General features: G+C 40.0%; 1 protein-coding gene across 1 annotated transcript; it reads left to right on the forward strand.

Annotated features, from left to right (window-relative positions):
• The first annotated feature begins 29 nt into the window (after positions 1-29).
• On the forward strand, positions 30-23,355 carry znf644a (zinc finger protein 644a). The gene is made up of 6 exons (XM_038302481.1): positions 30-330; positions 6,867-9,267; positions 14,837-15,430; positions 18,497-18,622; positions 22,200-22,302; positions 22,391-23,355. Exons 2-6 carry the CDS (start codon positions 6,870-6,872, stop codon positions 22,584-22,586), a joined length of 3,417 nt encoding a protein of 1,138 aa, XP_038158409.1. The 5' UTR covers positions 30-330; positions 6,867-6,869; the 3' UTR covers positions 22,587-23,355.
• Positions 23,356-25,144: the final 1,789 nt, after the last annotated feature.

The raw sequence follows: 25,144 nt of genomic DNA on the forward strand, positions 1-25,144 counted from the left end.
ACTCAACCATTCCGCTGTGTTTCAGGGGGGTGGGAATGGCGCCGCCGCGTCACAATACGTGACGAAACGATACACGACAGTAACTGCAACGAATTAATCTGCTTTGACGTTTTTATACAATAGTCATAAAATCCAACTATATTGGAGAAACAGCTTGTTTCGTAGCGGCGGCCCTGCCTGGATGAGCGGATGCCCTAAGTAAAGAAATGATCCGGCCCACACCAGACCACCACGGAAAATGGCGACTGTGAAATAGATATAAGACGAAAGTAAGAAATCATTAAATGCAGCGTTTCGGCCGTCTTCAGCTTCCATCCAAGCCGCTCAGAGGTAACGTTTGTTTGCTTATTATCATGTTATTCACCTTTCATTAGCAAGTAGCGAGTGGGTAATAGCCATTAGCCACAGTTTAGCCTAAGGAGTAGGTTTTGGTGTGGATCAGCCTTAATGGAATGGTCTGCAGCTCCTGCAAGCAGCATCCAACAACACAGCGTGACACTACTGTCAAGAGAAACGCTCCAACACCGCAACTAAACTGAGCGAATAAAGCTCAGATGGACGCTGGAAGTAGAAGCCTTCAGAGGCGTATGACAGCTGGCGGCGGAGGCACCATAGTGAACTCCTGAGCTGAAAGTTTCAGCTCTGTTCAGAATCCACCATCAGAAGCTCTGCCATGTCCATCGGTTCGAACATTCAGTACTGCCCGATAAATGTGGGGGGAAAAAACTACAATCTGCTCCACTGAGATGACACTTTTATTGCCCTTCATGCTACAGACCCCTCACTCCGTCGACCTTGTAGTTTCAGAAACAAATAACCGTTGGAGTTCATTTTGATTTAGCATTTAGCCGTTGTGATTATTAGATTATTATTATTCCCCTAATGTTGCTGCACTGGATGTAAAGAGTTTATTTAATAATGGTGATTGCCAGATTTCTGAAGGGGGGACTACAGCAGTATATTTATATGAATGCCAACAACAACAAAAAAAACATTATAAAAACACTTTATAAAAACAAAACATAATTCAATATGTTTTGTCCAATATTGTGACACAAACCTAAAAAAATAATGGACTGGTTTAGTAATGGAGAAGCTCTTAGTCAGCTTATTTTCTTAATATATAATATTAGTTTGTTTTCCGAGAATATGTTTATTTAAGAGCAACTATGCGAATTAACAAACATGTAGAAAAAGTAGACTATATTCTATTATTGTCCATGTTAATTTTAGATTGTTCATTCTTCTTTGCCTTTTCTGCAAAGTGCTTTAAAACAGTCCTAGCTGTCTTTATCCATGCTGGATCTGATCCTGACATTTGAAAAACTAGGCAGGGAAAACAGAATAAAGCCTTAGCCTCGCTGCATGCAGTTACCCCTTGCTCACACTGGCTCCGGTGCAGTTACCGAGCCGACGGAGACCGCAACTCCCGCACACCCCCTCTCACACCGCCCTTTTGACTACGGTGCGGTGCGGCTCCGGCAACAGGTCCGGAGATTTAACAGAAGTTCACTTGAGTTCAAGTAACTTCACGCGATAACACGGCCCAAATAAAGGATTTTTGCGAGAGCTTGTTGCGGAGGGCTCCGGCACACCGCAAGGATAGCTTTCTTGCGGAATTTTCTGCAGCGCCGGAGTGTCTCGGTAACCGCAGCCGGACAGCTCAGCAGCCGGCGAGAGAGGTTTACGTCTTTTTAATGACTTGGAATCACTGCGGCACCGCACCGCAACGGTAAGACCGGAGTCGGTGTGAGCCTGGGGTTAGCCTAGCCTTGGAGCTAAACCAGGGGTTCTTGCATCATGTCTCTCTCTCTTCAATGCGTCTCCAACTCCCGCTACTCGACCTTTCAATCACCTGCAAATCCTCTGCGCTGTAGCGGGAGGTCGCCTGCAAATAAACTTCCCGTATTGCAGAGGAGTTACTGCGCATGTACAACTTTTAACGAAAGTCAATGGGCAATGATTTTTGCGCCCTAGGGCGAAAATACATCACCAATTTTAGATACGAAGAATGGAATGACGCTTTAATAGTCACTAAACATTAAATATGCATTTTGCATATCTAAAAATTACATTAATAAGATATTAACATATTTCGAAATATTTTAAATGTTATTTTAAAAGTAAATAATAAAAAAATATATATATTTTTTCATGTCTTAATCATGGTCATTGGGTGGGTGGGGCGGCGCCCTGGCGCCCTTTATTGGCCCGCAGCCGCTGGTGATTGCACTGATTAAAGTATGAAAACAAAAGGTATCTTTTTTAAAAATTATGTTAAGAAAATATGTTTCAAAATAAAAGTAGGACTTAATAATCGAAGTTTGCTGAAATAAAAGCGTAAAAACATTGTTAATCATGCTAGTTATGATTGTGTTATCATCCTGTAGCAGACCACTAGGGGGCTCCACTCACATTCTGACTTAAAGGAAAAGTCCGCTCAGCAAGGAATAATCAGTGGATCATTATATCTACAACTAATACGTTCGCATTGATTTAATGAATTAAGCGTTAATCAGTAAAAAAAAATGTAAAATTTTCATCACAATCACTGAGTCTCGGAGCAGCCTTTTTTGCCTAAAAATAGTAACGCCTCACTCCTGCCATCTTCCGGCAGTGACGTCATGGTGCGGTAAGCCTAGCGCCATTCTCCTCGCTTTACAAGTAAAATCAATGGGAACTACTAGACAGGCTTAAACATGTATATAAATTTCCTCTTTCTCGACAATATTGTCCCAAAATTTAGAAAATTTCTGTTTTAAAAACAGATACTGTCTTAAAATCTGTGTGGTTTTTTGTTTTGTTTTTTCCATTATCTTCTACAGGCCAGTTAGTTCTACGTCAGCCTTAACACCTAAATTCGTCCAATCATATATCAACGGTCATCTGTCAATCAAATGTTTTCGGTCATCGCATTTTGATTCATATGTCGCAGCTAATAATATACGCAACGGTTGAAATCAGAATCCTTTCCTTTCCCATTGAGTTGCGTCCCAGTGTTCACGGGGATGGACGTCTGTGTCTTCGGCAGGCGTAGAGCTAACAGAACTGGAATGGAATTTCCCATTGGAAACATAGTAGCACTAAGTCGCTAACTAGTTAGCAAGATGCTTCCGAGAAACCGGCCACAACCAAACTGCTTACGAACCTTCTCTCTCAACAATCCCGCCCCCTTAATAATCGACCAATCACATTCACTTTATTCACTCGTGCAAAGTCGTGCACCACTCGGGAGAATTCGGAATTGCAACGGTTGGAACAGCTGCTTCCCTACGACTTTAAAGATTTCCAGAGGACTTCACCATTGAAATTCACCTTTCTGATTCCTATTTCAATTTTCTGATTCCTGATCCTCCACGGACGGGTTGGTCATTGGATCGCCAACTTGAAGAGGGAGGATTTGCCATCGAACTTCTGGCCAGAGAAAAAACACGTAATATGTAGCCAACATTTGGAAGAAGGAGGTTTGCAAGATGACTTGGATAATAGCGCGTTGTGACAAACACCAGATACAGCACTGGGACTTTCCGTTTTATCGTTCTGTGCCGGAAATGGGATTTACGGTACTTCCAGGAGCTAACTTTTTCAGTTTTGGATTTAAACAGTTTTATGTTTCCCCTGCGTGTTAAAATTATGGTATATCGGGCTAATCTTAAGAAAGAAACAACTAAAACGCAGATATGGTTTGATCATATTTTGCTGGACTGCTCTGAGCATTTCTGATGATGATGATGTCATATAAGCAGTTTAACTGAAAATATGTAAAAAGTATCAGAATTTTCTCAGAAAAGTCATAAAACATTTTTAAAAGTGTGTGTTAGGATTCTTTAGTGAGTTAAGGATATAAATAAGTACATTTAGGACCATAATTGCATGAATTATGGAAACCCGGATGTATATTTGGTCACGGAAATGAAATTACATTCGGATCGTGCTTCCGCAACGGTTCGGGTAGTGATGCTCCCAAGGGGGAACGTAACTAAACGTGTGCGAGAGCATGCACAAGCTCATTTTTCCTTGTGCACCTTCTGATTAAAAGTTACCGATTACATCGCCCATACAAGCTTACCTGTATGAAGTAGAAGATTTGCAATTTTTCCACCATGTTACACTCACCACCGGTAAGTGAAAATGCGGATGACCACGTAGGACGGCGTAGGACGTAAACATATTACCAGAATGATTGACAATTAGGTGGACCACTTTTTTGATGATCCACCTGGAAAAATAACATCCTCCCCTATACCTTTTACGTTTGTATTTTGGGCGCTTTTTGTTCAGAGTGGTGTTGAGAAATACCCCTTTCCCACTGGCTAAAACCCTTTTAAACCCAGGAACAATGGGCTTTTGTTGGCAGTGTGAACAGCTCACTGACGCATTTCCACCCGGGTCAAACGACTCAGCAAGCCACCCCCGTTAAAATCTCCTCGGCTCTGATCGGCATGTTGTGGAAACACCAAAACTGGGTCTACTCGATAAATTACATGATACCATTGAACGCAACGTGCGGACGTCAACACACCGCACCAGTTGTTTCTGATCTAACTAGCAGAAACAACTGTTTACATTCGATAAACATGGAGCAGCTCTGGTGAGAGGGATTCAGACAGATAATATAGAGAAATGGTAAAACACAATGACTACATCCTCGCTTCCTTCAATGTTACTCTCCATTGTTTGCTTTCCTGATTTCTGTCGTACTGCTGACATCATCAAAGCTAACCCAGCATGATGATGTCAACAGACATATGACTTCGTGGGGTCAGAGGCCACGCAGCTGCCAGTGAGGGGTTAGATCAGCTTTTAGCAGAGTGTCTGCAGAAGGGGCGGGTGCACATTTGCGTTAACTGCAACACCCACACAGACGACCTGGTTTCTAAACATAAACCAGCTTTTAGCCTCTGGAAGCTAGCGTCAGCCAGTCATAACCTCTTCCTTCTCATTCATCCTGTCGGTCTTCTCCGATGTACCACTGTCCTATTCCAGGCCAGTAGTTGCCTCCCCGTTTTCAGCTTTCTGTTTGTCCAGCGGACTTATCTGATATACGACTTTGCTGCTTAGACTTTCTGCATCTAACCTCTTTAGCTTCCTTCGGTTAGCTGTAACCTTTGTTTCCCCAGTGGGCTTTTCCAATGAACCGCTGTTCTCCTCTGCTCTCTCTTGCATTCCTCTCATATTAAGGATGATTATGGGGATGTTTGGATTTCTATAGCCCCATTTACACTACCGTCTGAAAACCGATCCGTGCCGAGCTTGGATCAGTCAACCGTGGCAAGCTCAGTTCCTTATGACCATTTACTAACCACACTAGCACAGTTCCTTGCCTCCTAGTGTTGATCTACAGTACTACTGCTCTCTAGAGGTAAACAAGCAAACCAACATGGTGGCGCCCGTTACATTCAGGAAGTTATGTTTTTGTTATCATTGTGATATTTCAGTGTTTGCGGAGAGTCTGGCAAAAAATGCAGCCTATGGTGAATTTACTTGACAGAGTCAGCTTTTGGGAAGTGGATACAACAAATGATAGTCTAATCATTCCTGCTTACAGATGCAGGAAACAACGACAGACGTAGAGGTTCATTACACTGCTAAGCAGTATTATCACTGGAAATTGTGTTGCACAGTCAGGAAGCTAGTATTTTTACGAATATCTGAAGTTTCCTGAGTACGGAGGCGGACTGTAAGGAGATGAAGTGGTCTGCTTATGCGCTCTTTGTTATCCGAGAACCGAGCCAGTACTGAACTGCGCCGAGCCCTTCTGATGAACTAGTACCAGTTGAGGGCTGGGCAGTTGTGTCTAGCACGGTCCGGTTCAGTTTTTCGTGCTACTTACACTCAACAGTTATCCCGGTTACTGGCTCGGACCGATCTCGTCACGGTTTTAAAAGGGTACTGGAAATTGGGCTTATGTCGTAACTTTGTCGCGGCTCAGCTTTGGGCACAGTTACGAGTCTACTTTGAAAAAAGGGCGTCTGTGTAGGTGTCGCAGTGAATGCAAAGACGTCCCCGCGCCCTCCGCAGACACTCCACTGCACCTCTCCCAAATTGTAGGTGACCGCAGACAGTGCTGCAGACAGGAGGCTGGCTTGTTTTGTTTGTATGAACGCAATTGCGAAAAACGACTCATGAAGACAAACCAGCTGGAAGAGCGAGGGGTGCAAGAACGCTGGGACCCTTTTTCCACCTGGATCCCCACTCTTTTTCGCCCTAATGTCCCTCTGTTGTTGGACAAACTCGCCCCGACTTCCTCACGGCCTCGGCCATATTTAGAACGAGAGCGCATAGCCCAGACCATGCTCAAAATTGAGCTGTCTGCGTCAAGCTTAGGTCACAACCTGTCTTCAACTCTGACAAACTTTGTTCCGCCTGTGGTGCTCTCTTGCTTCACTCCTCTTTTTCATGCAATCGACAATATTTCTGTGTGTTTACTGCTCTGTCTGCATTCCTGCAACCCTTTTGTCTGCAATCCTGCAATCCTTTTTTCCTGTGTGCTGGATGTGTTGTTCGCAGTTTTATCACACGTTTCAGCTGTGTTGTTTCTGTGTTAAATGTTTTTTGGCCGAAAACCAAAAATTTACTTTTGGGTAATTTTTGGCTAGGAATTGTCAGTGGGCAATTTTTGGTTCATCCCCAATACTGTAAATCTCCAACCTTTAGATAACTTTTGCTCCTGGACTTGATCCTGCTGTCAAAATGAAACTTAATTTAGTAAATAAATCTCCTACCTAAGTTCGGAAAGATTGTTTAACGTTTTATCATGGCTTTGTTTTCTTTCTTTTAACGTGTGCCTTGGTTTAAGAATCAACCTGACGTTAAGAAATGTATTTGTCATTGTAACCTAAGTGGTTTTTACCATTGTCTTTCAGGTCATGGCCATGGAAGTATCATGTCTGACAGGTGTTGATGAAGATGAAAAAGATGCAGAGTCAGAAATCCATTCCTTCATGCTGCTACAACCTGTGAAAATGGCACAGGAATCTTGCACAGATTCTTTTGACGTTTTGTCCAGCCCAGATATGTTGTCTCCAATTGGTTTGGCTAATGGACCTTCTTTGCATCAGGCTACTCAAGCTCATGAACCTAACTGCATTACCTCTGAGAAAGAAGAGGAAAAAAGCATCACCCAACTAAAGACTGTGCAGGAAATAGACAGCCCTGGAATATGGGGGTTTGACACAGAATCAACAGAAAACTCGTTGGACAATTTCAATAGTGCTGGTGACCTTAACTGGGACCCTCACAAAGAGTTTATGCAGTTTCTTTTGGAGAATCACAACGAATCCCCGACAGAGGAACCTAAAGAGGACACTTGTTCTGCCAACAGTCAAAGGAGAAGGAAAAGGAAAATGGATATGGTGGTAATGGTAGATCCTTCGGAAGACCTCTACCCAGATCTAAGCCCTAAGTCCTCTGACAAATCGTCAGATGCTGAAGGCTTGGTAGACTCCAGTCCTGTTAGAGAAGTCAGTAAACCACAGAAGCTCTCCAAGCCACAGTCATCTGCCACCGAAGTAGTTCCCAAATACCCTAATGGAACCGTAAAGGCCATTAAAGAAGTTCTGTATGAAACACCTGCAAGAAGTTCGTGCGAGATTAACGTAAATGATAAACTTCCAACACTACAAAGGCGGCTGAAGATCATTTCGCATTCACAGCGCAGGCCATCATCTTACTCCTGCCCAAAATGTAAACTCGTGTTCAAGAAGGAACACCGCTTGCTTCGTCATATGAAGTCTCACAAAGATCCCCCTAAAGTCTCAACGGAGCCTTTTATATGCAGAGAATGTGGCAAAAGTTTCAAACAAAGTAATGCGCTTATTAACCACATGTCCACCCATCGGGAAAAAACGACAGTCGCAGACGAAGTGAAAGATAGGACTGAGAAGAAAAAGAAAGAAGATAAAAATGCAGATAAAAAGTTTTTCTGCCCTCAGTGCCCATTCGGTACAAGCTGCCCAAACTCATTTGTTGCACATGCAAAAACTCACGAAAAAGACAAACGAAAGTACAGATGCGACAAATGCAGTTACAGGACTGTGAATGACCAGGATCTTAGGCGGCATAATGTTATGCATCACACGGTTATTAGAGTTCGAAAAAGAATGCAGAAAGATGACAACGAGGTTTTCCCATGTAACATTTGCTCCTATAAGGCTTTCGGCAAGTATGTATTTGAGAAACACTTACTCATACGTCATGACATGTCTTTTGAGGAATACACGGCAGCACACAAAGATGAGATAACCGCACAAAAGTCCAAGGAGCGCAAGTCCCCAGTGCGCAAAACTCAATTTGAAGAGTTTAGGTCAAAAATGTCAGTGCAAAATCAAATCTCCAAAAAAGTGGATTTAACAGAAGATTCTGGTGGGATTTCTGACTTGCTCCAAAATAGCAAGTTTAAGAGAGATCCCAAATCTCAGTTGATGGAATCAAAGCTTGACAAATCTATCAATGTTCTCCTGTCTCGTCAAAACCATAGAAAGAAGGGTGGTGAACACAAGGAGGAAAGCAATAACATGAGCACAAATGATCATGATTCCAAAAAGGAAAAAGATGGTTGTGATGAGTCACAAGAATCGTCGGCCCAGGCCGAAGACTCCTCTGGAACCAGCAATGGCCCCAAGTTGCGCTTGGATCACCCATCGGTCAAAAAGTCTCAGTCTAAACGGAAAATGTCCACTCCATATCGCAACACCTCTGACCAGGACTCTTGTTTCATTTTACCAAAACCGTTACCTAGCCCGAAAAAAGTGAACTCGGAGGATGTGTCAGACCGCGATGAAAATGACATTTTCCCCGTTAAAGACTCAGAAGCCAATGGTAATCATTTTAACGATTTGATGACAAAAGAAAAGAAACACATAATATACACATATAGTAGAAGAATGTCAATGAGGGGAGCTCTTCAGGCATCAAAAAAGCTGTTTGAGAAAATCAAGACCGAAGAAGAGCAGAGTGAGGTTGAAATCAAAGAGGAATGCATTGAAACTGAGGTGTATCAAGAAACATTTGAGTCCCACCAAATCCCTCTGGGAGAATCGCCAACAGACGATTTGTCAGAGCTGGAAATGGACAGCAAGAAGTGTCCGTACTGTCCGGCCATTTTTGAGTCTGGAGTTGGACTGTCCAATCACGTGCGTGGGCATCTTCACAGGGTTAGACTGAGCTATGATTCACAGAACGCCGTGCCTTCACAGGAGGGGGCTTATCGAGATCAGAGACCACGTATGCGACGGAAGAATGCTGCATTACGCCGACTGAAAAAAGGTACTGAAGTTTTTATGCACCTCTTTTCAGAAATGAAAACTGTTTTTACTTTAGGAATATAGAAATACTAAGTTTATAATTTAAGATATGTATTCTATGTGAAAAAAATTGAATGAAGGCTATATGAGATTATCGTAACAATCTAAAACTGAACCTAAAAGGTCAAGGCTAATTTCAATTTTTATTAAGTTTGAATTTTTATTAAGTTTGATTTAAAATTTGACCTTCCAACGTCTACGTTCACAAGTTTGTCGGTAAACGGCAAAGTTCCTGCAACCAGGGTCCGAACTTACTTACAATCAACTTTTTGACTCACTGGCTAATTGGACCAGAGGAGTTTTCACCAAAAAAAAAAAAAAATAGAAATGAATTGCTATCATATATTTTTAAGGTACATAATATTTCCCCAAGGCAGTTACAGTAAAAGGTTGTGTAGTTTTATTAAGTAAGTTGGCCCATAAATAAAAGTGTAGCCCTCCCTCCAGTGCCATGGGCAGTGTAAAAACAATATTTGAATCTTTGTGTTGATATAGCCATCAGCTTTGAGTGCAGTGGCTGTAGCATTGGGTTGTTTGGACTGAGTCTCAGACATGGACACCCAGGGAATGTGGCATTTTCTGCTTTTGTTCACGGATGCTCTCCAGTTCAATAGACTGATAGCCAGCGACAAATTAATTGTGTCTGTTCTCTTTTGCGTATTTGCTGCACACTGAGCAGCTCATTAGCTTAGCATCTTCACACATCAGCTATTTTCCTACGAAGCACGGTTTTTCCTGAAAGCACCATAATTCAATAAAAATTCTCTTCGCTCTGGGGGCTGTAGATCCTTGCTCCCGCTTCTCCTCATTGGCATATGTTTGAGGTTTGTTGCACCAGTTACAGGGTTGGTAATTGATAAGATTTTCAAGATTCCGATTCCCTTATTGATTCTGTGAAACAATGAAATTGGTAAGTGCACGATGACATTCGTCTACCTTTGCCTGGGATATTCTTACCACATTTACACTACCCTTGAAAAACCGTACCGAGACCGGTCCGAGCTCAGTAACTGAGATAACTTATCGTGTGTAAATGGAAAGCAAACTGAATCGAACCGAGCTAGACACAACCGAACCGAGCTAACTGCAGACCAGTTCCAGAGATGGGCTCGGCTCGGTTTTTCCTTGGCTCGGTTCTCTGATAACAAGAGCGCATGAGCAGAACACGTCATCTCCGTCTGGCTGCACATCCCGATTCACACTCCATTCCAGTAGTTGGCGGCAATGCCCCTCCGGAAGTTGCTTGCTAACCAACACAAAACAGAAGAAGAACAACTATAAACAACAATCGAAATCTTCTCCATGCAACATTTTAAATAGTGGCATTTTAAATAATAACACCGAAGTACAATAATATTCAAGCATAACTTTCTGAATGTGACGGGGCGCCGCCATTTTGATTTGCTTGATTCCCTCCTTCTTCGTCTTCTTCTTCTTGTGTTTTATGGCGGTTGGCAAACAACTTTTGGTGCATTACCGCCACCAACTGCTTGATTTCCTCCTTCAATACTGGCAGTAATACCGCAGATCGTCACTAGGAGGCAAGGAGTCGAGGAACCGAGATAGCGTGATGTGTAAACGGTCGTCAGAACCGAGCCCGGCCTGGTTAACTGATCCGAGCTCGGACCGGTCTTGGCATGGATTGGTTTTTCAAGGGCATTGTAAATGGGGTATCTATTTATTCCTGCCTCGGTGAAAACAGAAGGCAGTGAACAGGAGCTGCAGCCTCTGATCCAGCCAGGCTACCCGTCTCGTCATCCAAATCTAATGGAGAAGGCATCCGTTTAATGAAAAAGCATTACTGTACAATTTGGCGAAATAAACTCATCTCCTCCTGATTTAAATAAATGAGCGTCACCTTTCTCTCTCTCCCTGAACTGTGGAGCAACTTGGTAGCATGTTTAATAACCCCAAAGAGAGGTAGGAAACTGGTTTATTTCCAGAAATGGCGTCTGATTTACTAGGAACCACATTAAGCTCAGCCAGTGATATAAAACTAGATACTTACCACCACAGTTGCCTTCCATGCTGGTCATAACTTTAGCTTCTGTCCGGAAACATCGAAAACACGGCATTCGTTAAAATTTATGCCATGTTGCGTGCGCAGGTGTTTCTGCATGTTGGATCTATTTTATCCCGCAGATGTTTTTGCCACTTTACATCTAAACTTTCAATCAGTTTACCCGATGGGAAGCCAACTTTTTTGTTTTGCTTTTCTAGACTTACGCCTGGTACTTGTTTACTGTAACTTGCGTAAAAATCGTGACGTAACTTACGTAGAAAGCGTGATGTAAGTCGTGCTGCCCAGCTAGGATCTGGTGCTGCGTAGAACCGTTAAAAGAACCGTTTAGCGGGCTGCCAAACGGTGCCATGGAATTGGAACACACGGAACCGGTTCTGAACAGGAACCGGTTTTCGATTCTCTTCCCTAATCAGTCAGCTGCTGTGGTTGATGCACAAATCGGAGCAAATTTGACTGAATCTCCATAACATGAAGCTGCAAAGTCTCTCCCTCGTTTAAGTTCATGCAGCTCCGTGTTGCAATTGATTCTCATAGTGGATCAATACATAAGTTATTTTATACATTCCTAGTATTTAAATCACACATAATGATACTCTTTCTTTCACGTTTATAGTTTAACACAGCCAGTGTGGTAACTTCACATCCATTAGCCTATTTATTCAGTTTCCTCGGTTACTGCTATGATTTCTCAATAAATATGTGGAATAAAAAAAATCCCAATAATAGACGGCCTTGAATTGATCTTTTCTATTGGATCTTATTGTGGTGCGTCTCCATCAGCAGCTGCCTTCCTATTGGCTGATCTGCTGTCACACTGCAAGGTCGTCATTCTACATAACAGACAATGTCAGATAATCATCCCTGTTATCTAGAATAGAAATGGAATAGAAAATCCCTTGATTGTTCCACAATGGAGGAATTATGATGTTACAGCAGCTAAAGTGGTCACACAAATGTGGACCTTAAAAGTGTATAAAAATAAAAGATAAGTGGCAGAGTTAAAAAATATAAATAAAATAAAATACTGTAATGAACAGTGTTTTTACAATGTAAATGCTGTCATCTGAAGAATAGGTAATTAATATATAGCTGTGGACATTTAAACAGTAATCGGTATGTAAAAAATGGCAGCAATACCAGAGATGTGCAAGATGACAGCAGCATGTTATCAAAGAGAGGAAGAAAGAAACTGTTCAAAAACCAGCATGAATGTAACAGCTAAAGCTGATCGTACGCTGTGCGATATTTTCAATCGTTGTACTCAGGGTTTCCCTATGGCCATTAAACATTATTAACAGTCATTAAATAATTCGTTTTTAAATTCAGGCCTTAATTGGCATTACGTTTATTAAATGTGATATCGTGGCATCTAAGATGTTGGTTTTTTTATTGTTTATAAAAACAATTATATCAGGTATAACTGTTTCTGCACGTTTCACGAAACTGCTTCCGGTTGATCGTAAAGCCGTATGTTTGGAAAAGAAGCTTGAGGCGGAGGAAGAGCTAGAGAATGGGAAAATGAACATTTCAACAAAAGTGGCTGAAAAACGAGGAATTTGGGACATGGCTGCAGCCTGTCGACGCTGAAGAGGTTTAAGAGTTTACAGCTCACGATGTTTGTTCTCACACTGTGCGATCTACCTGCTCACACTGTACGTCTAAAAACCAGGTGGGACTCAGTGAGATGATGCTACTCGGACTAGAGTGAAACGCGCTGCCTTGGTAATTTTGGCAATTTAGTGCTGAAAGCCCTAAAAAGAAAAGGCGACGACATATTTGGACAAAGACATGGCTGAGCTAGCGTGCGGTCTGTCAGTTTTAAGGAAAGAACTCGATTTCACTCATTGCACCCCCGCCATTCTTCGGGGTTTACATCTGAGAGGAAGCACAAGAAGAATCCTTGTTTGCCCACTAAGGATTTGCCCACGACCACCTTAAGATGGTTGATGAATTTCAAACATGTTTGATTTTCTCCGACCTTCTGATTCCTGATGGGGAGGTGGTCGTTAGAGGCTGATCGTCCCTCGTTACCCCCTGTTCACTACACCACACACCAACAGGCAGAAAGTCCGTCCGATCGAAAAATTCTCACACACCTGGAAAGTCGGCCCGAAAAGCGACGTACATTGTGCGAAAAAAATCGCACAGTGTTTATTATTGATGGGGACATGTCCACAAAAGTTACATCTTTCAGTGAAACCAACTACCAGTTTTAGTCTGTGAGGCAGACACCCTGTCTACTTTTAAGTCTAGGCTTAAAACTTTCCTGGCTTAGGTTAACGTTAGCCTGGGCTGCCACAGACGGGCTAACGTTAGCCCGGGCTGCCGCAGATGCGCTAATGTTACCCCTGGCTGCCACAGACGGGCTAACGTTAGCCCGGGCTGCCGCAGATGCGCTAATGTTACCCCTGGCTGCCACAGACGTGCTAACATTACCCCTGGCTGCCGCAGACGTGCTAACATTAGCCCTGGCTGCCGCAGACGGGCTGACGTTAGCCCTGGCTACCGCAGACGGGCTTACATTACCCCTGGCTGCCGCAGACGTGCTAACATTAGCCCTGGCTGCCGCAGACGTGCTAACATTAGCCCTGGCTGCCGCAGACGGGCTGACGTTAGCCCTGGCTACCGCAGACGGGCTTACATTACCCCTGGCTGCCGCAGACGTGCTAACATTAGCCCTGGCTGCCGCAGACGTGCTAACATTACCCCTGGCTGCCGCAGATGTGCTAACATTACCCCTGGCTGCCGCAGACATGCTAACATTAGCCCTGGCTGCCGCAGACGGGCTAACATTACCCCTGGCTGCCGCAGATGTGCTAACATTAGCCTGGGCTGCCGCAGATGTGCTAACATTAGCCTGGGCTGCCGCAGATGGGCTAACGTTAGCAAGTCTGCGTCTCACGTTAGCAATGGCTATGCTGGAATAAATTTGTACTGCTACCTTTTGAAGCAACAGTTTTTCTGGCACGTTTTACAAATGAACACCTTTTGTTCGACGTCCTCGGCGTGAAATCGAAACTGCTGCTGTATATCGCTCAGCTTAACCACCTGCCATATTTTGTTTGCCGGTTGCTGTAGTGCCGCGCAGAACATAATGCTGTTTGGAGGAGGGGTTTATAATGCATTCAAAGTGTGTGGGGAAAAATAAACTCAGTGATATAGATGCCGACGGCTCAACGTCCGCATGCAAAGTTGTACTTGATGGCTGCGTTAGATTTGTTCGTAGGAAAACTCGAGATACACCGATTAGATCCATATATCGCCCACCTTTAGTGGCTTTTCCATTTTTTTTCCTATGTTATGTTGTCTCTTTGTCAAAAATACTTCTTTTTTTTGTCTAAGTACATTTCATTCTGCTAACAGTGATCTGTTGGTTCAATGTTTTTATGTTGAATGTTGTCGGTTGTCACAGCAGCTTTTATACAGACGTTTAAGAAGTAGATGTGCCCTTATTGTTCAGTTAATGTTGTTGTTCTTACTTTGTTTTTTTTTTCCTCCCCCCCGACAGCACTACAGGAAGATTCCGACTCTGAAACTGTGAGGACCGTTCACTCCTGTCCTTTATGTGGGGATTCATTTGACAACAGAACTGGGCAATCCAACCACATACGGGGTCACCTGAAAAAGCTTGGGAGAAACTTTTCCACAAAGACTAAATCCCCGATCATTTTACTCCGTGAGCTGATGCGCGACAAGAAGGAGTGCCAGCGGGCCTTGCAGATCCTAGGAAAAAGAAGGAATAATTTCCGATACGGTGCTTTGCCAAAGTTCCCCGTCATCAGTCGTTTCACTTCGTCTCAGATGGGATTCCCAAAAAGTCAATCGGTTTCAAACCTTTGCACTGATGCCAAACCACTGATTTCCTCCTTTTCTTTAGAAGAAAGCAAATCTGAAAACGGGCAGCCGGAAAAGTTGGAAGTTAAAAATTCCGTTTCTGGTACAACTGCCCTGATAGGGATCCTGAAAAAGAGGAAGTGTCAGGAAGATGCAAAACAAAAGGGATCCTCTCAGGTGTCAAGAAATGGTTTACCAGTTTCTTCCAATACTGAAGAAGGTTCAGGATCAAAAGACGAATCTTCACTGCCAAACCCGCTACCTGGTGGTAAGTAACTTAGGCAGAATAAAAGAGTTGGAGAGAAAATGAACACTTTCCCTTTCACAACTTATCATTACACTGGAATAGATTGGTCAGTGATCTGAACACAAACTGTTACATTTTTAAGGAGGCTGTCATCGGCATAAAGGAGTAGAATGGATTCAAAATATTTATTGGTTTCTCTCAACAGAAATATCTTATATTTCATTCATTTGAAAGTGACATGCAGATTAAAATACACTAATAGGAAGATTATTCAGGTCAACAGGTAACATTTTTCAAGTTTAACAGTTACCTCTATAAAAGTAATGCGGTATATCTGCTTTCTGAGCAAAGAAGATCAGTTATGTTAAAGTATCATCTCCATAAAAGAGAAGATTTGGTTTTACAACAGCCTGATAGGGCATTTAATCAAAGTAGGGTAAAAATAGGATGCATTAGAAAGGAAAATCCTCCGTATTTAATTTCATATAACTCATATAATTCTTTCTGTCATGATTTGTGGACATTAAGATCTAAACAGAAGCGCCATCTCCTGGTCAGACGCTGTAATTCAGTGAAAGGGTGGAGTCAGAGTAAATAAAATATGCTCACCCAGGAGTTAGAGGGGATTTGGCTTCCCTCCGGCTGGGGTTCGACTGGGGGGTGGGGGGGCATTTTGAATGGCTGCTAATGTAACTATAAAAAAGAATAAAAAAGGAGCCTGAACAGTGAACCCTGAAACAAAGTAACATATTGGACAAACCAATAAAAACAAGTTTAAATGTTCATTCAGGCTTATAATAACGTTGCACAGTGAAAGCATTCCATCCTTAAAATAATATCATAGTGTTTTGGTTAAATCTACTTTTGTGAACATTTTAAGTGCATTCATGGTTATAACTAGGGATGGGGATCGAAACCCGGTTCTATCAAGGACCCGGTTCCAGTTTTTTCAAAACCCGAAAATCAATAACGTTTGGGCTTATCGATACCACTATCGAGTCTGGTCTTTTTTTTTTTTTTTCCCGGAGGTCCTGTAACATAATTGTGTGTCCCTCGAGTCGCGTCACAGCATTTAAATCTAATCAATCCAATCACTGCAGCATGTCTACCAATGTTTTGGAATGAAATTGTAAGCAAACAGATATTAAAAGTAAAACAAGTGAAGTCTGGCAGTTAACTTTGCTCGCAACTCGAGAATGGCTGAACGGAAAAGACTCCTCCTCCTCCTGCTGCTGCCCCGCCGCACCACAGTCGGGCCCGTCTTCATCATCCACTCAGAGAACCACTGGTTAGCGCGCACACAGACTTTGTAGCTTGTCTGGTCACTTAAAAATGGTAATTGTGAAATCCGTGTTGTAATCGGCAGCATACAAGCTAGTTAGCTTAAAAAGTAAATAAAGTTTCAGACGTGCTGCGTGATGATGTGTTCAGGTTGGCTCAGTAAAACGACAATTAGGTTATCATGATGCGTTCAAGTGTAACGTAAAGAAAAGGGAAATTGAGTTTTTGGCGAGAAACATGAGTAATACAGTTGTATATTGCTGTAATTATTTTACAATATATAATTAAACTACTGATGCCAACATTTATTAAAAATTACATTTAATTTAAAATAAAATTATTTATTTGATAAATATTTTCCTAATCTCTAAAAACCTGATGAAAAGTGACAGACATGTTAATTTTTCTGCAAAAAAATACCTGTTAATTTATGGGCTGATATTTTATTTCCTTTTTTTCTGACACAGCATATTATTCATTTAATTTATATACATTATGACATTTTATTTTTCATTTGGTGCTGCTGATATATTCTAGTTAGTTTTATGTCATTTAGAAGTGGCCTATTACATTAGCCATGTTTACTGAAGGCTAGAAACTTTTTTGTTATGCTCACTTGTTAAGCAATAAAAGCAATACCAGTTCTGTTAAAAACATATTGTCGCATCGTCTTTCCACCAAATAACAGAAAAGTATCGATAGTGGTATCGATAAAGACTCGGATCGATAAGGAGTATCGATAAAGGTATCGATATCAATAAATATTAACGATCCCCATCCCTAGTTATAAACGGGTAGGTAGGCGGTACACTATGGTTTTTAGCAAAGATTATACATTATGAAACACATATTGAAAAATAAAGATGTTAATTATTTCCAGCAAACTGAGCTGAGCTGTGAATAACGAGCGGCTGCCCATTAATGGCAATGCTGGTTGCTGAGGGACCAGTGGAAGAAGTTAGAGGGTTTTAAGCTTTAATGTATTTAATGTTAGGGAATATCTACCAGGTTCTTAAAGGAACGTAACGAAAAGATTTCTGGGAGAAATATGGTTTGTTTAGCAGATGTGTTTGAAAAATGATCCTGAATCCAGCTGCTTGATTTTGAATAACCAAATGAAATAAACTTGGAGTCAAAGACAAAAACAATTTCAATGTTAAAGATACTGTTTGCACAAACAGCTGTATTTGTTAAACTAGAAGGGGTTCATTTTTAGCTACATATATATATATATATATATATATATATATGTATGTAGGTAAAAATGAACCCCTTCTGGCCTAATTTTTTGACTGGAGTAGGCTTGGAGAACCAGTGAAAATTTGCATTTTTCAAAGTAATATTGAGGAGTTTTTGTTAAGTGTTAAGAATCCTGATTTTGTATTTTCTTGGATAATTTTGCTAAAAGTTTTCTTGAAAACAAAATCTGAATATAAAGCATTTATCTGCATAAAGTAATAGAATGTATGGAAGAAGATTAGGGCCATTGGGGGAAAAACAAAGGTAACCGACTGTTTTAGTTTATTTGAGTTTAATACGGCAAAAATATTTATCTTATTACATGCATATAGAATTAAACAATCTGTTCTTGTAAAGTAAATTCTAAGAGGAGAAAGCCAGAGCTCTGAGATTAAAGTCACTATTTCGCCCATATTAAACTCAAACAACATAAAAAAATCTATTAACTTTTTTTTTTCCAGTGGCGCTAATCCTCTTCCCTAGGAATGGGATGTTTAACGATCTACTGAAATGTTGAACGATCCTTTGCTTTTTTTCTACATCTTTCTTCTTCTTTTTTTTTTACAGAAAAGGGTGAATTCAACAGGAAAGTTTGCATCCACTGTAACGCAACTTTCCACAGTGGAGTTAGCCTGTCCAATCACCTTCGGGCTTTCGCTAAGAGACAACAGATTGCCTTACTCGAAGGGACCAGTAAGTTCTGTTTCCATTCTTTCCTCATTAGCTCAGCGGACAACAAGACATTTTTACAAACTGGATGTTCTTCCATATGCATGATCTCAGCTGCCCTCTTTGTTTACTGAACAATATAGTAAAGAGTCACATTTATACGGCTCAGTTTCAACGTAAGAAAGAGAAAGTACTATTTAAAAACCCTGAAACATTAATACTGCAGTTTAATGGCTTTTTTAAGCTGCTTTGCAAACAGACTCTCAAATTCGATAGTATTAAGTTTCAGATTCCTGAGAACCTTTTCCTTCAGTTTTTATACACGGGGGGTCGGCGCTAGGCTACCAGTAGCATTATCACAATTCTAATGTGGAGTTTTCCCAGAGCGGGAATTTTAGAAGAAGCAAAACGTGAGGCTGGAAGTTGGCTGACAGTCGGCTTTTGACTGGGAAAGACCCAACAGCTGGCTAAGCTAGCATGCTACATGAGGCAAAGATTCTCACTTTTTACTGGGAATGATTCGATTTCTTGCTTTTGTTAAGCTCACTTCAACTCTGCCGCCAACTGACGGTGTGGAAATAATCATCCAGCCTGTTAGCAAATAGCAATTAGCCATTAAGCTAACTGCTAGGCTATATCAACATCTAACCAGTCAGTTTTTTCATTTTTCCCCAAAACTTCCTCCAAACCAGTGCAGCTATAAGATTAGCCTCCAGTTAAACCATAATGTGAGTTAGCGCTCCCATGGCGTCACCATCAGTTAGCGTCACAATTAGGGCTGAAATAATTAATCAGATTAATTGATTATTAAAAAATAATCATCAACTTATGTTGTGATCGATTAATCATTGACTGGAGTATAGTGACAATAAAACCTGCCTTTAGCTGACAGAGCGACACAATTAGAGCAGGAATTATAGCAAGATGGCAAAAAATATATAAACATTTTATAATTAGGATTAAAAAAAAACATTTTTGTCTGTCAATCTGCTGTATCCAGATCTCCGCCAGTGGAAAAGTTTTAGTTTTACCTGGTTTCATAAAAAACAAAACAAAAGAAACCTTTGGCTGTCGGATTATTAATCGATTAATCGCAAAAATAATCAACAGATTAATAAATTTACTAAATGATCATTAGTTGCAGCTCTAGTGACAATACAGACTCTGCACTCTGACCGGATACAAGAACATGGAATAAAAACAGACAGAAATAAAAATGTATTTATTAAATGAAAAGGCTGAAAATACATAAAAGTAGCTTTACATGATTAAAGTGTCACAAAAAAAACTAATGTGAAATAAACCCAGGAGAAAAAAACCCAAATAAATCTTAACGTAAACAATGATTAATGGATAAATAAGCAAAGAAACATTATATCTTTTTCATGGGGACATTATTTTATTTTATGTAATATTTATTAATAACAGTATTTATTTGAAATAAAACAGCTCTCCATATATAAAGGTGTTTATAGCTGTAATAACAAGGAGCACAAAACAGGAGGAGGAGGAGGAAACCATCTAGACAGATAAATAAAACAGATTTTAGCTTAAATTGTAAACTAATCAAACGTATCCATGGAAACCTCCCAGAAAATAAATCACAGATAGATCAAACTGTTATGTTTTTCTCATATTTGTGGAGAATTCTGTAAAAAAACAAGCAGGAGAGTTAGATGGTGAAACCAGGAGGAACAAACGGACCAAAGGAAATCTAGAATGTAAGCTCTATAACCTTCATATTTATTGTTTATGTCCTGAATCTCCCTCTCTGTGTGGTGGCTCTAGAAGCTCTGATTCTAGACCCGCTCAGTGCAAATAAATTAACTTTTAAATGATGCCTGAGCTGCATCTTTATTAACCGGCTGCTCTCTCTAGTTCCCTGAAGAACTTTTTCACTCTACTGCAGTAAAAGCATATCTAGATATTTAATCTCTCTGACGCCTGTTTTGTCGTTGGGCGTTAATCTGCGTACTTTAGAGGTCCGAATCAACGGTTAGAGGCACCGCACAGATTTAACGGAGGACGGACCTTCTGATGATTGAAAGCTTTCTGGTGCTGCTTTGTTCTGCAGACAGATGTTTAAACTTTCATTTTGTGCTGCAAACCGTGTATTTATCCGCAGCGGCGTACAGATGAGTGAGTCACGCCACTCACCTTCCTGGATCGCGGCCGCCGCAAGACCATCGATCAACTCAGAGCTGAGAATATCCAGACAGAGATGTCTGACAATGAATGTTTGCCTGAGAAAGCATGGATGTACTGTATGTATGGAGGCCCAGGAGGGCCAGCGGAAAAGAAATACAACGTCTGAATCATAGATTTAGAAATCCAATTAAAAAAAAGACTTCTTTTTTTATTGCACATTATAAATAAAATTAATCACATTTATCCATTATGAAATCCTACAATGTGAGGATTATTTAATCCTATTTCTAAATGGAGAAAAAAAAAAAAAAGTTAATTTCCCATTTAACTTTGCATTTTTCAAATCCTTTTTTATTCGTTAACCTTCTCTGGAGCTTATTACCAGTTTAGCTGCTGCTTTTTAATCAATGGTTTCGTTTCAAATTATTAATGATTTAGCATCATACTGTTAGCAGTTTAGCTACAGCGTATAAATATTTTATAACCTGCTTATTAATGGTTTAGTAGAAATGTTTTAACTTTTTAGTTTCAGCTCATTAACAGTTTTTCAACAGTTTAGTGTCAATTTAATAATGGTTTAGCTGAAGCCTGTAACCAGTTTACTGGTTTAGTAGCAGCATATTAATAGATTAGCAACGGCTAATTAACAGTTTATTAATGTTTATTAACAGATTATTAACAGTTTGTGTTTTTGTCTTTTGTATGTTGACCTTGAGTGTCCAGAAAGGTGCCTTTGAAATAAAATGTATTATTTCAGTAATATTTATTAACGTTTAGTAACAGTTTATTAACGGTTTAGTAACAGTCTATTAACAGTTTATTAATGTCTATTAACTGTTTAACAGTTTGTGTTTTTATCCTTTGTACGTTGACTTTGAGTGTCCAGAAATGCGCCTTTGAAATAAAATGTATTATTATTTTTATTATTTCAGAAATGTTTATTAACGGTTTAGTAACCGTTTATTAACGGTTTAGTAACAGTTTAGTAACAGCATATTAAAGGCTAAATGGAAAAGGGAAACCCTTTTTGGGAAAAGTAAAGATGTAAACAAAACCATGAAAGCGCAAAAAGGATTTAAAATGGAAAGAGCAATTACCCTGTTAAATATTTGATAAGGAAACTTATCAGATTTATAAATAATGTTCTTTAAATCTATTTAGAAATGGGATTTGAAAATAAATTTTCAAACTGCAGTTTGCAATATTTGAATAAATATAACTTAAAATATTGCTTCAGTAATTTTCATTTAAATGTGCAATTATGAAAGTCCTTTTAAAATGAGATTTCTAAATCCACCATTTAAACGTTAAAACTTGAAATATTTTTTTCCACTGCCTCTCCTGGTCTTCCATAAAACTGAACCACATTGCAGTGATTATTACGGCGTTCTGGTGGAGCGAGGCTGAGCCCGATCGTCCCCCTGTGAGTCTAACTGCCGTTTTCATCTTCCAGCCATTCAGTGCAAAGCAGTGAGGACGCGTTCGAGGCCCGGTTTGAAGAAGAAGACACTGCCGTTAGCCCAGAGTCCAGAGGAAATGTACAGACTCACCTGCAGGCACGTTTAACACGCAACTCTCTCTCTGCTCTTCAGCTGCTTTAGTTCTGGGGGAAGAAAAACTCACTTCCTCGTTTTCTCTTCAAAGGTTCTGTGACCTCGTCTTCCAGGGTCCACTGTCTGTCCAGGAGGACTGGATCAAACATTTACAGAGACACATTATGAACACCGGGGTCCCCAACAGCGGGCTCGGCATGGCCGAAGTCACCTCGTTGTCCGAGAACGCTCCGATCCTCAAGACTGATCAAGACAGCTCCTTGTCGACCGCACACGCCGCCTCCTGAGGCCACAGGGGACCCTTTTCTAGATTTCACTAGATTGTATGTACGTGTACATTGGATGTTTGTTCACTTTTGTTTTTAAAGTTAATGAAATCACAGCCAAGAGGACAACGCAGCCCGATGCGTCACGCATCGCGCCCGTCGGAGCATTTGGACGGCTGAGAAAATTTATTTTGGAATATTGTTACCTTTTGTCTCTTTTTACATGGTCCATTTTGAAGGAATTTAATTCCCAAAATGGATAAACTCTTTGTTATTTTATGCAGTAATGTAGTGTTGGATCCATTTCTTAAGAAGACAACTTATACCTCAGATTTTTTCATGGTTTTAGTCTGTTTTAGTCCAGACCTGGACGCAGCTCCACCGCTCTGGATCAACACTAGAAACGTTTCCTTTCAGTCGCAAAAACCACCCAGTCAACCCGCTCCTATTAGGCCAGAGTTAAAGCCACAAATAACTTCTTTTTTTAACTCCTTGTGCAAAAAAAGATAATAAAAAAATATGATCTGCTATCTTTTTTTTTTATACCATAAAACATTTTATAAAATGTCAGTAAATGCATTGTTTTAAACTACAGTCGGATCTGAACGTAGGTAAGGAAAAATAAAAGCGCACAACCCACGCTGATCATGCCCTTCTTTCATGTTACCTATATTTAATGTTTCAATATACCGTTTTGAAATAATTTAATTTGAAATGTACTATATCACACAGAAACAATGCGTAAACATTTGTGTTGTTCTAAATAAAAAAAAAAAAACTGAAAAACGAACCACATTTGTTCTAGTTTTTTTTTTCAGTTAAGATTAAACTAAAGATTCAGCAGCAGATATTTACAGATTTATTTTATTTACACTGTCAGGTGTTACATATGGAGGACCAGGAGAGTCATTTAAAAAGAAAACATTTCCACGATATAATCGGCCCCCTATCGGTATCGGCCTTAAAACTGAATATCGGACATCGGCCACCCCACCGATATTTAACCCGATATTTGATCAGCTTCTGAGTTTCTAAAGTCTAAAAAAAAAAAAATACTTCTTCCTCAAAAACTTCTTTTTTACAGACTTAAAAACTTCTAAAGACGAGGGAAAAAATATTGATCCATTAAAATATCCCAATATCTTCATATGCTGATATATTGCCATTTAAAAACACCATATCAATCTCTTTTACTAATGAAATATTGCTATATGTCATCGTTATGCTACGAAATCCCCCGAAAATTCGCAAAATGTTGCCATATTTTTATATGTTGATATATTGACGCGGTATCGATCTATTTTACTAACAAAATCTCACAAGAATTTGCAAAATATCACGAGAGTTTGTAACAGAACGATGAAATTTCACCAGATTTTGAAAGTAAAATAGATCGATACCGCGTTTTTAAAAATCTATTTGATATCAGCATATGAAAATATATTTGAGTATATTATTTTTCAAAGTGTCAGAAATGGATAACAAAACTGCTATTTTCAATGACTACTTATTTTTGTCCAGCTTTAACATCGGTATCGATATCGGCTACATGAGTTTTAAAATATCGGCATATCGGATATCGGCCAAAATCCCAATATCGTGCATCCCTAATTTCCAGTTAAACATTTAAATAAATTTGAAATCCAAATTGAAAAGTAGAGACGGGTCCAGTAACCCCGATGCATCGGTGCACAGTTAAAGACATCCATGTGACCGATACTGGGTTGTTTCTAACTTTCTGACTAAACTGTGTTTAAAATCTGTCAACATGATGCATTTCCCACAAAAATGTCTCATGTTTTGCGGTTTATCATTAAAATTATCAAACATTTTGGAGCCTAAAAGGAATAGGAACGTTTCTGCCACTTATCTGAATTAACCCTTTAATGCCAAATGTATCATATTTGATACATACGGTTTCTGAAATGTTTTGCGTCTGACACCTTTTGCATAATTTAATGTTAAAAACTTTGCTCAAAATCCTATTGTACACAATCAGATATACCTGATAACAGCCAGTAGAAGACGACACAAAAAATAATCTTGACTTATCGCATAGTAATAAATTATTAATATCAAAAATGTATTTCTGTTTTTTCTTTTTACATATATTTTTAAAAGGGCAAATAAGGAATTCAAACCAAAAAAAAAGTAATTTTTTGTTTTGTTTTATTCTTGGATCGGGCTTTAAAGGGTTAAAAAGAAAATATGTAAAAAGCATCAAAATTGTCTCAGAAAAGTCAACATTTTTAAAAGGTGTGCATTAGCATTCTTTAGTGAGTTAAGGATATAAATAAGTACATTTTCTCACTGTGTGAGTTTTTTCAGATTGAAAGTCTATTAAATGTGCGAGAGTGAACGAGCCCATAGCTCCTCTATTTAGAAGTTGCTGCTTGCGTCACTAATACAAGTTTACTTTCCAAAAGACTTGATCAACAGCCGATACCGCACCGTGACGTCACTAACCAGTAGGTGGCAGTAGTGTTCTTTGACAAACATGGATGCCTCCAGTAAAGCACATTCACATGAAAAGTACTCTGGATTAAAAACACTGATCATTTATTGAACAGGATAATTTC

The sequence above is a fragment of the Cyprinodon tularosa genome, unplaced genomic scaffold (genome assembly GCF_016077235.1).
Source record: "Cyprinodon tularosa strain WSP-4 unplaced genomic scaffold, ASM1607723v1 ctg490, whole genome shotgun sequence".
In the NCBI taxonomy this organism is placed as follows: domain Eukaryota; kingdom Metazoa; phylum Chordata; class Actinopteri; order Cyprinodontiformes; family Cyprinodontidae; genus Cyprinodon; species Cyprinodon tularosa.

Coding starts and splice junctions, on each gene's coding strand:
- znf644a (XM_038302481.1), top strand. CDS start 6,870: ATGGCCATGGAAGTATCATGTCTGACAGGTGTTGATGAAGATGAAAAA. Junction 9,268..14,836: donor ATTACGCCGACTGAAAAAAG/GTACTGAAGTTT, acceptor CCCCCCCGACAG/CACTACAGGAAGATTCCGAC. Junction 18,623..22,199: donor TGCCTTACTCGAAGGGACCA/GTAAGTTCTGTT, acceptor TTCATCTTCCAG/CCATTCAGTGCAAAGCAGTG.